The 17,527-nt window shown below is 38.3% G+C and overlaps 1 protein-coding gene across 2 annotated transcripts in view; it reads left to right on the top strand.

Annotated features, from left to right (window-relative positions):
* Positions 1-939: 939 nt before the first annotated feature.
* The window catches only part of LOC135205352 (kinesin-like protein KIF28), a 26,240-nt gene continuing 9,652 nt past the window's right edge, over positions 940-17,527 (top strand). For both annotated transcript variants that reach the window (XM_064235818.1, XM_064235819.1), the window contains exons 1-18: positions 940-1,164; positions 2,897-3,029; positions 3,497-3,679; positions 4,784-5,003; positions 5,320-5,443; positions 6,446-6,584; positions 7,266-7,433; positions 8,101-8,228; positions 8,378-8,547; positions 9,753-9,887; positions 10,244-10,395; positions 10,566-10,714; positions 11,023-11,160; positions 12,184-12,330; positions 12,842-12,988; positions 13,468-13,593; positions 13,814-13,953; positions 14,462-14,582. In XM_064235818.1, coding sequence (XP_064091888.1) covers positions 1,009-1,164; positions 2,897-3,029; positions 3,497-3,679; positions 4,784-5,003; positions 5,320-5,443; positions 6,446-6,584; positions 7,266-7,433; positions 8,101-8,228; positions 8,378-8,547; positions 9,753-9,887; positions 10,244-10,395; positions 10,566-10,714; positions 11,023-11,160; positions 12,184-12,330; positions 12,842-12,988; positions 13,468-13,593; positions 13,814-13,953; positions 14,462-14,582 — 2,676 coding nt within the window. In that variant the 5' untranslated portion in view covers positions 940-1,008. The remainder of the gene's footprint in view (positions 1,165-2,896; positions 3,030-3,496; positions 3,680-4,783; positions 5,004-5,319; positions 5,444-6,445; positions 6,585-7,265; positions 7,434-8,100; positions 8,229-8,377; positions 8,548-9,752; positions 9,888-10,243; positions 10,396-10,565; positions 10,715-11,022; positions 11,161-12,183; positions 12,331-12,841; positions 12,989-13,467; positions 13,594-13,813; positions 13,954-14,461; positions 14,583-17,527) is intronic.

Here is a 17,527-nt window from a genome sequence, read left to right as displayed (position 1 = left end):
CCAGTCTACGAAAGGAAAGTTGAAGTCTCCAGATAGGAGAATAGTCCAGTCCTTGTGATTTCTACATATACCATCCCAATTTTTCTATTATTAAGTCAAACTCTTTAGTATTAGGAGAGAGAAAAATTTTAGACTCGCAAATTATTATTACTATTATTATTATTATTATTATTATTATTATTATTATTATTATTATTATTATTATTATTATTATTATTATTATTATAAAATGAAAAAATAAATTGGAATTTGGCTTTAGGTTCCGAAAGAACGTTTAAAAATAATAATAAAAAACTGCAATTTTTAATTATCAAATCTGTTACCAAGTAAACAAAATCTACAAAAAACCACAGCGACCTACTTAAGGATCGTCAGCCTTAAAAAAAACCCTCAAAATTAGTAATAAAAACCCTTCCCCTAAAACACTTTCTCTTCCCTCAAAAAAAAAAATAAAATTGAAAAAAACCTGCTACAGGAGTCTTATCCTAAAAAACCCAAAACTCAATATACACAATTCTCCCCCCTCCACCCCCTGAAAAACAAACCTATAACACAAGCCCACAAAAAACGACACAGTACAGGACCCTGAACTCCGAAAAAAAACCTATTTCATAAAAAATAAAAAAAAATCAGCCCCCCAAAAAACTTTCATGACAAACCCATAAAATTAAGCTACTATAGGACCCTCAACCCTCAACGTCGCCCCCCCTTTTTCCTTCCCCCCCTCCCCCCCCCCAAAAAAAAAAAAAAAAATTCCCTTTCCTTAAAAAAAAAAAAAAAAATCCTTCCTTAAAAAAAAAATAAAATGGAATCTTACCAAAAAACCTCCCTTGCCCCCACACAAAAAAAAACTATAAAACAAACCCACAACAACAGACTACTAGAGGACCCTCTCCCCAAAAAACCTAAAAATTTTTAAAAAACAAAATTAAAAAAAGAAAAAAACTCCTTAACTCGAATCCTCACAACAATCGCGAGCTGACCCGAAAGGCGAAGAATGTGGTGCAGATGAACGGGAAGGTCACCACGGTGACCCACCCAGATGACCCCAACGACGTCAAGAGTTTCACCTACGACTTCTCCTACTGGAGCTTCGACGGCTGCAAGGAGGGAACCAACGGATACTTCGCCAAGGACTCTCCCGGCTCCAAATTCGCTGACCAGGTGAGTAGGGTCATTTTTGTAAGGGTGAGGATGCTAGACTCATGTCATGTTTAGTCCCTAATCCCTCCTCTCTCTAAATCCGGCATTGTTCTTTAAACATAGTTAAATATGTTTTTTTTTATGTTTAATATTTGTACGTATCTTTAAATGAACATGCTTTGACTTTAAGGGCAGATTATTTTTTAAAAAATCGTCCTGTGATTTTTAACAAATCCTCAACAAACCTTCCTTACAGCATTCAAGAATATATAAAATTTATGCCAAAATCTACGACAAAAAATAAAATATAAAAATAATCCCAAACAGCTACAAAAAAGACAATATACCAGAAATAATGGATGAACAAACAAAAATTACTTGACGTATTTTGATTTGCTCAGCTACTCCAGCAATGTGATGAACTTATCTTGCCCGGATCCGAGCAGTGTTCCCATATTTAGATGGAAGTTTTCTTTTGGTCCTTTTTGAACCACATCTGAAGCCTTCTCTCTTAGGAATTTTTTTTTAAAATCTGTAAACATAAAGGAGCTAAAATTGGTATCTGTAAAAAATCGGGTTCTACAGTAAACGATTTAACCAATCTCATCATTGACACCTCACACCACCAGGTTAAGTTACAAATTACAAAACACTTTAACCATGAGCTATTTACGAGAACAGGTCGATATTCTTCATGTAGCAACTTGGATAGTGCTCCTGAATAGCTTCTGCTAAGATTAACAACTATCATAAACCTCTACTGCTTCTTCAATGCCTCTTTGTTCCCCTAGACATGAGAATAGTTTGATACTTTGTGGAGGCAATGGTTTCTGAGAGAACATTTAAAACTGGAAAATTTGGCAGAACACAGTATACATTTCAGAATACAGTATATCTACTTCCGATTCTAGGTTTGATTTCATAGGATTTCTCATCCAAAATGATAAAACTTTTAAAGTTCACAACAGAAACTTTTAACAGAATTGCAGTCCCCAAGACAGAAACATTCAAGTCTGTTATCCTTGAACGCCACCAACACAGAAAACCTTGAAAATGACACATAAATAACCATAAATCCTAGAAAGTCTCAACAGTGCTTCCAAGCTCACGTGCATGAAATCTGAGCCTTCAATTATTGTCTCAAGAAAGCGGATTAATCCAGTGAACTGTATATTTAGGAGACCAATCAAGTGGTCATCGATTGACCAGGCTACCAGAACGCTATGTCTAAGAAAAAGTATTGGAACTGCATTATAACTATTTAAGTTCCAGTTGTGATGTCTATAAATACAATTGCCCCTGAAGTGACAAACTTATTCAGTTTTAAGCTACTTTATTATGATTTTTTTTAAATAGAGGCAGTACTATAATGTCATCAGTATTTGATAGATTTCGTGATAGTAACTTCCCAGGAGGAGAAGCCCCAGAAACATTTGATAATTATATAATCTTTGGGGGCCAATTCGTATGGTTAATATAAATTATTATAATTACAATATGATATTCCCCTTTTACCATTAAAATAATCAACTTTATTTAACATAAGCCTATTCCCTTGTTCTTGACCAAACACTAATGCGGTTACCCAAATAGGGTCGACTACCATAATACTCTCAATATTACCTATTTTAATTACCACTAATATCAATGGCCAGTCTATGAGAAGATGAACATAAGTAATCCATCACTAATTTACTGTTCTAAAGACTCAAGTAATGAGTCTAGCGATTGTAAAAATACTTTTCTTTTCTAGCAACAAGTCTACGACGACTTAGGCGCTGGCGTTTTGAGAAATGCCTGGGACGGCTACAACACATCTCTCTTCGCCTACGGGCAGACTGGGTCGGGCAAATCCTGGTCAGTCATCGGCTACGGAGCAAATAAAGGTAGGGTTCGAACCGAGGATGGGTTGATTTTAGTTTGTGCGAAGGTGTGTTTATATTCAAACAATCTGATGATGTCAATAACAGATATAAACTTCAAGAACTAAGTTCACTTTCAAGAACTCCGAGGAGTGCTTAGAAACTTAGGAAACATCCTGAGGGTATACACGTTGTCAGCAATGGGTCACCTTAAGGTACGTCACTACAGCAAAACATGTCACAAACACAATAGCAACTCATATCGGACATAATTACACAGGCTGAAAACAAGGGAGCATCCACACTATAGTAAAACATGCTTACCAACACATCAGCAACTTATTGAATACATATCACAAATGACTGTTTGTGACATGTGGGCGATAAGTTATCCATGTGTGTTTGTGACGAAGTTCTAAACGGTGGACACTCTCGGATTAGTACTAGTGGTAGCACTGGTAGTATCTGTACCTTACCTCTCCTTCCCCCAGGCATCGTCCCTCTGCTGTGCGAACAGCTGTTCAAGGGGATAACAGAGAAGAAGGGCCAGGCGGAATTCGAGGTGAGGTTCAGCATGCTGGAGATCTACAACGAAGTCGTCCGGGACCTTCTGAACCCTGCCGGGAAGAACAAGGGCCTGAAGGTTCGTCAGCACAACAAGAAGGGATTCTATGGTTAGTTCCTCGCAGTTACGTATTGCCAGTAATCACCCCTTATTTGATTCCCTATAGGGTGTTAGAAGTAAAAACTTGTTTCCCTGCAGGGTGTTGAAGCTAAAATATAAGGCTATAAGTTTGCATGAACTAGGTACCTTGAGTACTGGCCCAAAAATCTAAGGGTATGGGCTACAGGCTTGAACAGACTAACAGACCTAGGGTATTGCCATCAAAATCCAGGGGTATATTCTGTAGCTCTGCACTAGCTATATAAATTTGCACAAGCTATGGTACCTTTAATATTGGCCCAAAAGTCTATGGGTATGGGCTATAGGCTTGAACAGACTAAAGGACCTAGGGCATTGCCTTCAAAATCCAGGGGTGTACTCCGTAGCTCTGCACCAGCTAATGCCCCTAAGATATTGGCCTTGAAATCCAGGGTATGGGACTAAATCCAGGGGTATGGAACCTCATCCAGGGTTATGGGACTTATTCTCTACACAAGTTGAGAGCCCACTGGGTTATGTTGCCCAAAATCCATGAGTATAGAATTTATCAACACAATTTCCCCCAAACACACAAAATACAACTATGGACCTAAGACAGATGGCCCCAGTGTATCTTGGTCCTAAAATATATTGGGATGGGGCCTGGGGTAATCTCTGTCACTCAAGTTGAACTTAAGATAGATACCCATTGGGGGTATGCTGACCAATATCTCTCGTTAAGGGTTATTTAATTATCAGAAAATATTTGTCAACAAAGTAAGACCAAGCTAGTATTGTCATAATAGCTTGAAATGACAGATCATGTCAAATAATTTACAGTTTAATATTAAAACTAATGAACATCGTCAGAAACTTGATTTGTAAATCATTGGAGACTTCAAAATTGATCACATTGAAACTGAGGACATTTGAATGACATTTAAATCTATCAAGAGTATCCAAGATAAAATGATGCCAATGGTTCTCACTGCATTAAACCGATGGCTTTTTATAAGATGCAAGTTATTAACACGAGAGGACCTCTGGTTTTATACATTAAGCTACAACAGCCTCACTTTTAATCTTCTAAAAGTATTTACGTCAAAACAAACTAATCCCTCCTCCCTTACTTCAGCCGAGGGGCTGAAGATGGCGCTGGTGTCCAGCTACGAGGAGATAGAACAGAAGATGAACGAGGGAACGGTTAACCGCACCATCGCCTCCACCAACATGAACGCGACCTCCTCTCGAGCCCACACAATCGTCGGGATCAACTTCGTACAAAAATTCAAGAACGAAGCCGGACAGGAGACTGCCAAGTCGGCCATCGTGAACTTGGTGGATCTGGCTGGAAGGTAGGTCTCGTTTCATGAGGTTTCTAGGATGATTTGAGTCAGTTACCCCATTAAAAACTACTAAAACGTGAACACTTGTTCAAACTGAAATTACATTAGCCTACATAAACTGTTATAACTCAGTTGAACCAGTTATTCAAAGACGAACTCAAGAGCTGGCGAAACCAGATCATCTCTGAGTCCTGTTTTGGCCCAGTTTCTTCAAGTTACCCCTAAGAGATATGAAATTCAAGATATATCCAAAGACAATACAGTTTGAAGCTTTAGACCATCGAGAACAACCTCCACAATCTCTTTTCTTACCTCTACTGTACAGCGAGCGAGTCGAGAGCACAGGCGCCACTGGTGCTCGTTTAAAAGAGGGCGCTGGTATCAATCAGTCCCTCTCCTGCTTGGGCAACTGCATCCACGCCTTGGCAGAACAGTCAAGTGGCAAACAGGTACAACAATCACTGTAACACGAAAATGTTGCATGAAATACTTTAAATAATCCGTTATTTTAGAAAAAAACATGACACTGGCATGTTCAACTTTTAATAATGATAATTTTTTGCATTTTTAATGTCCTCATTCAGTTATTTGCATGCTGTTCCTATGTCAGCATGATTAAAAACATTCAGTAATACAACATATGTTGCACGTTGATACAATAAATCATAAGCATGATTCTATACTTTACAAACCAAGTTGTTATCAAAGCATGTGATGGTAATTACTTAATGTTTTAAAGTAAGTCGAAGATTTGGCACAAATTTAGCAATATACAACAAAATATTACGTAACACTAATAAATAGCATGTCTCAATAAACGTTTCAACACAATCTTATTGATTTATTACAATATGATATTATTAAAAGCATGTGGCAATAATGCAAGCATGCCTAACACCTTATCAAGGGCTACTCTTACGTATTTTATCTTTTAAGTCTAAATTCATGACACTTTTAATTGCACATTTTGATTAAACTGGATCTTTTCAGTCCAACGAACCAATAGTCAAAGGATATAACCGAAGGGTGAGTTATTTCAAACTTATCTTAATTTTTTGTCTATGATTTACCTGTAGTTTGCACTCTTCAGCGTGTGTCTTTTTCTTGTACAAGTTCCAGATCAGGAATGTATTTCACTAACAGTATGTTGACCAGACTACCTCTCTTGCCATAATTCAAGTAAAGCATTTTGTTTGTTTGTTAAAAGCACTCTTGTAGGGACAAAGATAGTTCTCTCCTTGTTATTCACCAGAAAAGTCCCCTTACTAACAGACCACCACAGAACTAGGGCCTTTCCAGGCTACATTTCTATCCTTAATTAAAACCATATTTTGTTCTTGACAAAAACACTCCCACAGGTATAAAGATACAGTCCTTTCCTTGTCAGAGCACCAGAAAGTACTCTGCCAACAGAAACCCACACAGAACTAAGGTCCTTTCCTTTCCTGCAGGCCCGTGTCCCCTACAGAGACTCTGCTCTGACCAAGCTCTTGATGAACGCTCTGGGAGGTAACAGCAAGACCATCATGATAGCAGCCATCTCTCCAGCTGATATCAACTACGAGGAGACCCTCTCCACCCTCAGATACGGTGAGAAGACGAATGCAGGGAAAACCTCACACTGAAACAAGAATCGTAGTTTGAGCAGAGGACTGACTTGACACTGAACAAATCACAAACCAGCCTAGTCTAAGGCCTTTCGTAGGGAACACTCACTCGGCAAACAATCATTTTATCAGAGGGCATACTTCTATTTCGCACTTGTCAAGTCCTATTTACGGTTTTGGAAAATTCAAACTTCATAATAAACATGACATCACCACCACAGTCTCAGGATTATCAAAATTTCCACACTTAATAGAGCACCAGAATGATCTTAGCAGAGGACATATCGATATGCTCCACCTTTAACCTACCAATAGAGTATTCCTTAAGTAAGCTTGTGCTTTACACTCGACATACCCCTCCAAGACCTTGACTTCACACTTAAAAAGGACAAAATAATCATTATGCACTAAAAACATAGCAACAAATTGGTCCTAACAGCAAAACTATCCCACAATTGCAGCAGACCTTGCAAATGATCTTAGTAGGTTCACAGACTTTGACAAGTAACTGTTTCAAACTGAATGGCTGAAAGTGGTGCCCACCCTCACCAAAGTGCTCAGTTTTACAGCCAAGTTTTCATAGATCAAATAAAGCTGACTGACCAAAAGAGTCTTAGATTCCAGAATAAGTTTTTTCATACTATTATTATTATTATCACATTAGCTGACCGAGCCAAGCAGATCAAGACCAAAGCCACAGTGAACGAGGACCCCACCGACAAACTCCTGAGGGAACTGAAGGAAGAGAATGATAAACTGAAGAAGATGCTCAGTGGAGGGAAGATCGACACCACCTTCGTCGACGTCGACAACGACGGAGTCGACGACAACGGTAAGGGGGTGGAAATTTGCCACGCCAGATACAATAACCATGTCATCAATTCCAGTTTTTGAGAGCGTTCAGCCTCCGGTAGGAATTGGACATATCAGCTGGCTGATAGAAGATATAAATTAAGCCTGTTTTTGTCATTTTTTTAATGGTAACTGCAATTAAAATTAAGGCGTTAACTAATCACTCAAGAGGTAAAGCAAATTGTAACGCCAGGGAGTGATAAACCAATCAATCATAAGGTAAAGTGAGGTCATTTAGTGAAACTATGTTATAAGTTAGACCTTGTAAACTCTGATGGTGTACTCTCTTGTACTGTGCAGTTCTGTAGTGACCTGCCCAGAGCAGAGATGTACAGTTCTGTAATATCCTGGTGCACATTACAGCTATCAATTCTTTACTGAGACATGAAGTCTCTGAATAAACTTTTCAATGGTGTATTTTCTGTACTGTGCACCTTCTTTACAAGCTTCACTGTGCAACTATGTACAGTGATGTCCAGTACTTTTCTGTTTATTCTATGTTGAGACCTGTAACGCTGTGAACTGTACAGCAGCATATTTAGGTGAAAACTGCAACAAGAAAATTTCTTACTTAGCAGCAGAGTTTGATGATGATGATGATGATAACTCGTTTTTTATCTTTCACTCCCTCTTTCTCTCGCTCCCAGACGCCGAGAAGTTGAAGAAGAAGTGGGAGGAGGAGATGAAGGCGAGGATGATGGAGAACGAGATGGAGATGGCCAATATGAAGAAGACCTACGAAGAGAAGCTGAAGCAGTCCAAGAAGGACTTCGTGGTAAGGAGAGAGAGATTTGAGCTTCCACAAACATACGTTTCCCAAACGAATGACAAAATCTATTGTAAAACTCCTAGACCTACAGAATCCTACACCCAACTCCCTCAGTATCCTTCACTTCAAAGACTTTCATTCCTCCTTGCTTGCAGGATCCTTCAATCGCCAAGAAGGAACTCGAGAAGCAGAAGAAACCACACATTTACAACCTAAACATGGATCCTATGCTGTCCGGAAGGGTACTCCACATCCTGAAACCGGGGGCTAATTCCGTGGGGAATCGCAAAGGAGAGGAGTCCTACATCACCATGGTTGGCCCCAGGTAAGGGTTAATTAAGGGGACAGGTACCCTATTTAACCCCCATGGGTTAATTACTTGGACTAGCAATTTACAAATACTTACTAAAAGCATATTCGCCAATGGCCATACCACGTTGAAAGTACCGCTTCTCGTCCGTCTTAAAGCATATTCATCTGCTGCTTCATAAAAGTGACTCACTGGCGTTTTTTTAACTATAATGTCATTGATGTTGACCCTACACTATTCTTTTCCGAACGATAAGTCATACGTGTACAGATATTATGCATGATAAATCCGTAAATTAACAAAGTCTACGGGCACAAGCAGCCTTGTATCACGGGCAGAACCAGCTCCATTTCAGGGAATCCTTTCTTACCCTCAACCCCAGCCCCTTCTGGGTCAGGGGGAGGGGGAAGTAGGATGAAACCCCATTATAAACCATCTTAGGGGTCCCCACCATACCCCTGCCAAGTTTCATGCCCATCGGACCAGCCGTACGATTTGGCCGTGATTGAATGACAACGGATGGACAGACATAAGGCCCATTATAGTATAGTAAGATAAGATATTAAATGGAACATGGATTTAATATAACTGACAGGTACTTAACCTCACTGGTTAATTATGTAGATACCAAACAGCATTTAGACTCGAGAAAGCGTTATTAAGATAAGATATTAAATGGTATTTGGACTAGAGACTCCTGCGAGGAACATAATCAGCCTTCAAAATCAGGTTTGTAATTAACCTTATGTGGGTAAATATATAAATATCAAACATTGGATAGACGTGAGATACCTGCCAAGAAATTAACCTTCAATAGCAGGTATTCTAATTAACCCAGTGAGGTTAATTTGATAGATATTAAATGGCGTATGTCCCCGAGACAACTGTCAAGTAATTAACCTTCAAAAGCAAGTATTGTAATTAACCCATTGGGAAAATTACACGATATTTGATGTCTTCGAGACACATGGCAAATAATTAACCTTCAAGAATATGCATTCTAATTAACCTCATGGGTTAATTAGATGAATACTAAATGTTATATGGACATGAGAGATCTGGCAAGTCATCAACCTTCAAGATGATGTATTTTAATTAACCCATGTGGCCAATTAGATAGTGGGAATAAATATACATTTTCTTAACCTGACTAGAATGGGAAATCCAGCCTCCTCCATGAGAAACAACAATGAATAAGACTGGAACTTTGTATTTTCCAGCATTCAGGAACAACACGCTGTTATGACGGTGGGGAAAGACAACAAAGTTAACATCAAGCCAGTGAACACAGACTGCAGAATCCTGGTCAACGGGTCACCCATCCAGGGAGAGACCACGCTGTGTCACAATGACAGGTCAGTGAGTGGTTTCAGGGCAGTGCCCACACGTTTTTATGGAAAGAATAAAAATGAATTTCCCCAAATATTTTCATGTTGATGTTAGGGAGTAAGTTTTCACTAAAATCTGAAAACACGTATATTACTGTTCCATTTTTATATTTAAATAAAATTATAAATGAAAACAATTTGATGTTTAAGGAGTAATTTTAACATTAAAAACTGAAAGCAGAACCATATTTCTGTACTATTTACAATTTCTAACTTCCTAAATCCCCCATATCTTAATAAAACCACAACAAAAATCACCAAGTATCTTGTCAAACTTTTGACTCCTCGTTTTTCAAACTTTTTTTATTTTTTTCCCCATGAAGGCTGGTCTTCGGCAGCACCCAAATCTGGGTGTTCCAGAATCCTCCAGAGAAGGAGAAGACTAAGATGAACTACCCAGACATCACCTTCGAATATGCCCAAGAGGAGATCGCGTCAAAGAGTGGCATCGACATGCGCAGTGCCTCTGACGCTGGTAAGTTAGTGCCCAAGAAATGTGCCCGTTCTCTCTCTCCAAGTTTAACTAAGGTTTCATGGTTCATGACCATATCTGCAGTAATTCCATGTAGTAGCTGTTCTCTTCTTACATATATTACATGTCCTCTCTCTCTCACTGAACTAACTCATGTCCTCCCTCATTTCCAGACCTGTCCAAAGCCCAGGAGGACCTGCTGGAAGTGATGCCAGCCGTGGAAGAGGCCAACTCCATTTCAGAGGAGCTGGACAAGAGGGTCAAGTTCGAAATCATGATGGTCGCCCCTCAGGTCCTGGGCAAGGACACTGGGAAGACAGAGGTGAGTAGCAAGTTCTGGTTTTCCGATGAGTGATCTTTGACCCCTAAACAACACAAAGGAGTTAGTTCAAAACTTGAGTGGGTGACCAATTGTGAACCTGAAACAATAAAGGGGTCTAATTCACATCCTGGATGGGTACCTAGGAATGAATGTATCTTGCAACAGGCCTTTGGAGTCGAGGGTGGGACGGGGATTGGGTAACAGGTTACTAAGTGGTCCAAAGAGCCCAATAACTAACTTCCACAATATAAATCCACATCAAATGAAGACAAATACATTTATCTTAATTCTCTCATTTTTCCAAACAGGTTCACGTCAAGATGAAGAACCTGGAGAATGGAACAGAGTTCGTGTGGCCCAAGGATAAGTTCCTCGACAGACTACACATCATGAAAGAGATGTACAGCAATTACGAAGATGATGATGACGATTGGGACAGACCTGAGGTAAGACAGGCAACTGAAAAGTTGTCAGTGGAACTTAGAGATGTACTCGAGTCAATCCAAAGAGCAAAAACTATATACTAGTATACCGTCTGTAACCTTGGTATAATGTTCACAATTGAAAAGGCGACTTGTTGAGGACCTTTAGACTTGGCCCTACCAACTGAGATCAATAACACAGATTACACTGGGTTACAGCAAGATACGAAAGCCATCTGACAGAATACATTGATGTACACAGTCTGCCCAGTATGGAAAAATTATATAGTGTAGTCCATAGGAATGGTAGTGTTCAAAACTGAATAAGAGTCGTGGTGTGGACCTCTAGATTCGTTCCTACCAACTGACACCAACAGTGATTATCTAATCCTTTTATATAGGCTACAAAAATATCATCACTGTAATTCGTATCAGTCCTTGCAACTGAAAAAGGCGTCTTAGACCAGTTGCCTGAGGAGTAACCAAATCCAAAAACCTCAAAATATCCCTCTATTTCACCGTTCTCCTATGTTTACAATATTTATAGGCACCAAGACATAAACGAATTTAAAAGTACTTCATTTAAAACCCCTTGGTTGAGAATATTTTGTAAAATACTTTAAAATACCTGTTGGCATGATAGCATATACAAATTTAACTTAACCTTAGCTATCTAACAGGCTAGACCCGTGTTACCTCATTTAGCCTATCCCAACCTAACCTATTTAGTCTATCCCAACCTAACCTAACCTATTTAGTCCATCCCAACCTAACCTATTTAATCTATCCCAACCTAACCTAACCTATTTAATCTATCCCAACCTAACCTAACCTATTTAGTCTTTCCCAACCCAACCTAACCTATTTAGTCTATCCCAACCCAACCTAACCTATTTAGTCTATCCCAACTTAACCTAACCTATTTAGTCTAGCTAACCTAACATAACATAAACTAACCTATTTAATCTATCCCAACCTAACCTATTTAGTCTATTCCAACCTAACCTAACCTTACTTAGTTTAAAATTGTACATGTCTCATCTACAGGAGGAGGATCCCTTCCAAGAATCTCTGGACACCGAGATTCACATTGGTACAGTGCAAATCATCCTCCAACCCTTAGCCTACAACGTCGAACTCAAGGAGCAACTTGAGATCATCAACTACAAGGGAGCTGAAGTGGGAGTCATGAATGTGAGTATTTGATCTTGATGTTTAAGTTTTTTTTTTTTTTATGTGGAAGTCTTGTTCTTGTTATTATTAATATTGCACATAGGGTTCATAAATGATACACAAGCTAAAATTTAACTGTTATCCAACCTGTATCATGAGGTAAAGTTAATATTCAAAGTGAATCATAAAAATTACTCATTTTGACTTATAGTACGAAGAAAACATTAATGCAAGTTAAAGCTGAGTTTGTGAGAAACATTTCCAAGTAACCCATTAGTACCAGGCCTACCAATACTTAGAATTTTCATCTTAAAAATACAAATTTACAAACTCTTCCTTGTAGGAGTAGTACAAATGTTTATATTTCCAGTACTTAGCCAGTAATTTAAACCAAGTTTACAAGTAAAAGTAGATTACAAACAAATTAACCCATCTTTTGATGGTGGGCTAAGTGGGACCAGGGGTATGTATAACAATACTAGCCTCAATACAGGTAGCAGCAACTCCAACCCAAATAAATCCGATGTTACAGGTAGAGGTTGTCCCTTGTGATTCAGATGGCAAGGATTACACTGAGGCAGACGACAAATTCGTGGACCCTCCCGATGAGCTCCTTGGGAAAAACAATTACTTCAACGTCAAGATCCTGAACTGCAGAGGATTGCCGAACAGATATTCGGTAGGACCCTGTCGAAGCCTGGCCTAATAATAATAAATTTGCTAGAGTTTATATCAGTAGGATCCTATATATAAGTAGCTCTATTAACAGTAAATTTGCTTGTTATATACTCAGCAGGAACCTATCTATAAGTCTACCCTTCATACCCGTCACTTTGCCTACATTTTCAGTAGACTTGTGGGCTTAAGACCTCAACAAATTTTTACAATTAGAAGCTTTTAAATAATGCAAATCATACAAGAATAGAATAGATACAACATAACCTACAACTCTATAGATTTAAGAGCTTTCTCAACAAATTTTGCCATTTAAAAACTTAATGAAAAATAAAATATGACAAACACTGCAACCTAAACTCTGTTATCAAAACACTAAAGACAAAGCTGATCATAAAACCTATCTGAAGGTGACATAGCCAACCCCATAGGCCATAAAATTAGAAGATTTTAAATAAATCCCTCATCTCGTTTCCCACACAGGATATCTACTGCTCCTACAAAGTCTACCTCGACGAAAAGGAGACAGAGACCAAGAAGATAAGTGACACATCTAATCCGGATTTCAACCACATCAAGAAATTCTCCTTCACACCTGTCACGAAACAGGTATGATGATTATTTTACGAGTGACACCTGTCACGAAGGAAGTATAATTACTTTATGAGCCACACCTGTCACGAAGGAAGTATAATCACTTGAGTTTACTGTAACATATCAAGCTATAACAACTGCCAAGCATTTTTTCTAACGATCTGCAGAAACGAGAGACTTGTAGACAACAGATATAAAGAAAAATGTCTAGATTTCGTAATTTCTTTCATCACAGCTGTTGGAGTACCTGCAAAAAGGCAGCATCGTGGTGAGAATCATGGGCAAACAGCGCCTACGCAAGTCAGCGATGATGAACAAAGACTCCAGTCTGACCACAAAGGACATGTTGAAGACAGACAGAGCAGTATTCTCCAGGTATTAAAAGTTTCTATAGAGAATCTTTTATTCGCGTGATATAAGCTGTCTTTTATTGCCCAAGTTTTGATCTGTATTGTTTTAATGTTGTTTTGGCTGGTAACCTGTGGATTACCTAGATATTTTTTATTTATATATGATTTTTTATAAGTACTTTTGGCCAAACTGTGACCTGGTTAAGCAGCCTTTTATATATAAAGAACTATCTTCTATTGGTGTTTCTCTCAGTACGAACTCGGTCAAACTATGATGTGGTTAAGCTGTCTTTTATATATGAAGAACTATCTTCTATTGGTGTTTCTCTCAGCACGAACAATAGTTCTGTCTGAAATACTTCACCTTCAAATTGTATTAATTCTCCCGTTTCAAGTTTCTCTAAACACAAAGGTTTTGTGCAAGAGAAAAAACCATCACTAAAACACAGTTTTAAAAGTAGAATCTATCTAAATCTATCTAATTTCAGTACAATCTTCGACCCTATAATCTCATCGACCAAACTGTCTTTCAGAACGGCCAACCTGATGAACGGTTTCCACATGAACGGTCGAGTTGTCGACCCTCAAAAACAGTCGATTATCGTCGAGCTGTTGCTCATGAAGAAGACGCAGGCGAGACTGCAGCAAAAAGTGGTAAGTTTGTGGTTGATCTAAAGAGAATTTTGCAGCAAAAAATGGTCAAGTTTTGAGACGAATTTACAGCAAGACAGCAAGAAGTGTTAAGTTTAGAGAGGATTTTATAGCAGGAAGTGGTAAGTTTAGAGAGAATTTAACAGCTGAAAATTTTACAGCAAAAAATTAGTAAGATGAGAGAATTTTACAGCAAAAAATGGGTACGTTTTGAGAGGATTTTACAGCAAAAAGTGGTGAGTTTAGAGAAAATGTTACAGCAAAAAATTAGTAAGATGAGAGAGGATTTTAAGACAAAAAATGGGTAAGGTTAGGGAGAATTTTACAGCAATAAGTGGTAAGTTTAGAGAGAATTTTACAGCTTAAAAGAGGTAACATTTGAGAGAATTTTTCAGCAAAAAAATAATAATAATAATAATAAAAAATAAGATTTTAAGACAAAGAGTGGTAACTTAGAGAGAATTTTACGACAAAGCCCTAAATTTAGAGAGAATTTTACAGCTAATATAAGTAAATTTAGAGAATTTTACAGCTAAAATGAGTAAATTTATAGAGAATTTTACAGCTAAAAATGAGTAAATTTAGAGAGAATTCTAGACCTAAATATTAAGTTTAGAGAGAATATTACAACAAACGGTGGTGATTAGAGAGAATTTCACAGCTAAAAACTGCTAAGTAAAGAGAAAGAAATTTACGACAAAAAGCATTAAGTTTTGAAAGAATTTGGCAATAAAAAAATGCCAAGTTTCAAGAAAATGTTACATTAATAAAGTGGTAAGATGAGAGAGAATGTCACAACAAAAAATTATAACGTTTTAGAGAGAATTTAATAATAATAATAATAATGATTGCAGGTCCACTCCAATAATATCGCATGTGAAGTATATAAAGTGTTTAATGATAATAGCTTTCGAACCTGCACCAGGTTCATCCTCAGCAAAGTGAACATTAGAATTTAAAAATCTTTCGAAGTAAACTTCTGAATAGGACAATTATTCCACTATGACGAACGCAAATGAAGGAAACGCTTCAACATCCCAACTAGGTGATTCCGTTGTTGTTCGAATTCTGCTGGTTATTCTGCTGGAACGTCTTGTTGGCTGTGATGATGCTGCACGGCGTTCCCTTGGCGATGCGGCCGCAACAATGCTGGACATCACGTCCCCCGTGCTGTAATCTGTCTGAGGGAGGAGAGCAGAAGAGGGGGCAGCATCAGGCGGAGAAAAAACAGAGCTTGTCTTAAGATTAAAATTTTAACAAAGTTTTTAAGAATGCAATAATTGACTAATGGGTCTTCCCCAACGAAACGACTTGTTTACCGTAAAAACAAAGCTTGTCCTAAGTTATGGCGTCACCTTCCCACTAGTCTTCTTGTTTGGACATTGTTATTTTTTAAAAAATTATGTTAGATCCATCCCAATTCGGTCTATGGTTGTTCTTAAAAGCACTTATTAAATTATGCGTAACCTCAACAGTGTTCCAATTCAATAACCAAGGATTTGCCCAAAAGGAAGGTGTAGCTATGGGTTCCCCTTGTTCCCCTCCCCGTACTTGCAAATCTATGTATGGAGTTTGTTGAAAGGGAAATCTTAAACAGGTGTGATGATACATTAAAACCATGCTCTGGGTTAGGTATGTAGACGACATATTCGTTGTCATCCGAAGAAACGATCAGAACTTAAGCAGATTATTAGAAATAGCCAACAGTATTCTCCCCTCCATAAAATTCACAATAGAGAGAGAAGTAGATTATAAGCTACCTTTTTTGTTTTTTGGACGTACTAGTCATTAGAGATCACAATAATTATAAATTTCAATTCTCGGTGTATCGCAAAACAACCAATCAGAAAGTTACATACATTTTTATTCATCCATGCTAATAACATTAAGAGCAATGTAGTAATGAACTTTGCCCTACGTGCTTTAAAATATGCGACCCGGAGTTGTCGATGGAGAAATTCAGCACATACGATCAACTTTTAGAGGACTAAGATACCCCGATCATTTTATTGACAAAGCCATTTCACGAGCTAAGAAAGCATTTTATCGTCCTGTTAACAACAACCCCAAGGAAAAACCCAACAGATTCTTACCCTCCCATTTAATCCCAACCTCGACAAATTATGTAATTACGTTAACAGTAGCCAGAAAAGATACCAAAATAGTTTTCAAATACCCAAACACCATTAGCCATAAACTAATCAGAAACAACAATAACGATAAGAATACTATCATTCCGGGAGTATACGAAATCCCCTGGTCATGGACTGCAAGGAAAAATATTTTGGGGAAAGTGGAAGAGGATTACCGACCCGATTAAAGGAACACAAACGAGCATATGCACTTCATGCACAGAACAATGCAATAGTCTCCCATGCTTTTAAGAACAACCATAGACCGAATTGGGATGGATCTAACATAATTTTTAAAAATTAACAATGTCCAAACAAGAAGACTAGTGGAAGGTGCCGCCATAAACTTAGGACAAGCTTTTTACGGTAACAAGTCGTTCGTTGGGGAAGACCCATTAGTCAATTATTGCATTCTTAAAAACTTTGTTAAAAATTTTAATCTTAAGACAAGCTCTGTTTTTTCTCCGCCTGATGCTGCCCCCTCTTCTGCTCTCCTCCCTCAGACAGATTACAGCACGGGGGACGTGATGTCCAGCATTGTTGCGGCCGCATCGCCAAGGGAACGCCGTGCAGCATCATCACAGCCAACAAGACGTTCCAGCAGAATAACCAGCAGGAATTCGAACAACAACGGAATCACCTAGTTGGGCTGTTGAGCGCTTCCTTCATTTGCGTTCGTCATAGTGGAATAATTGTCCTATTCAGAAGTTTACTTCGAAAGATTTTAAATTCATAATGTTCACTTTGCTGGAGGATGAACCTGGTGCAGGGTTCGAAGCTATTATCATTAAACACTTTATATACTTCACATGCGAT

Source organism: Macrobrachium nipponense, chromosome 49 (assembly GCF_015104395.2).
Source record: "Macrobrachium nipponense isolate FS-2020 chromosome 49, ASM1510439v2, whole genome shotgun sequence".
Taxonomy (NCBI): Eukaryota; Metazoa; Arthropoda; class Malacostraca; order Decapoda; family Palaemonidae; genus Macrobrachium; species Macrobrachium nipponense.
This window is presented reverse-complemented; position numbering and strand designations above follow the sequence as displayed.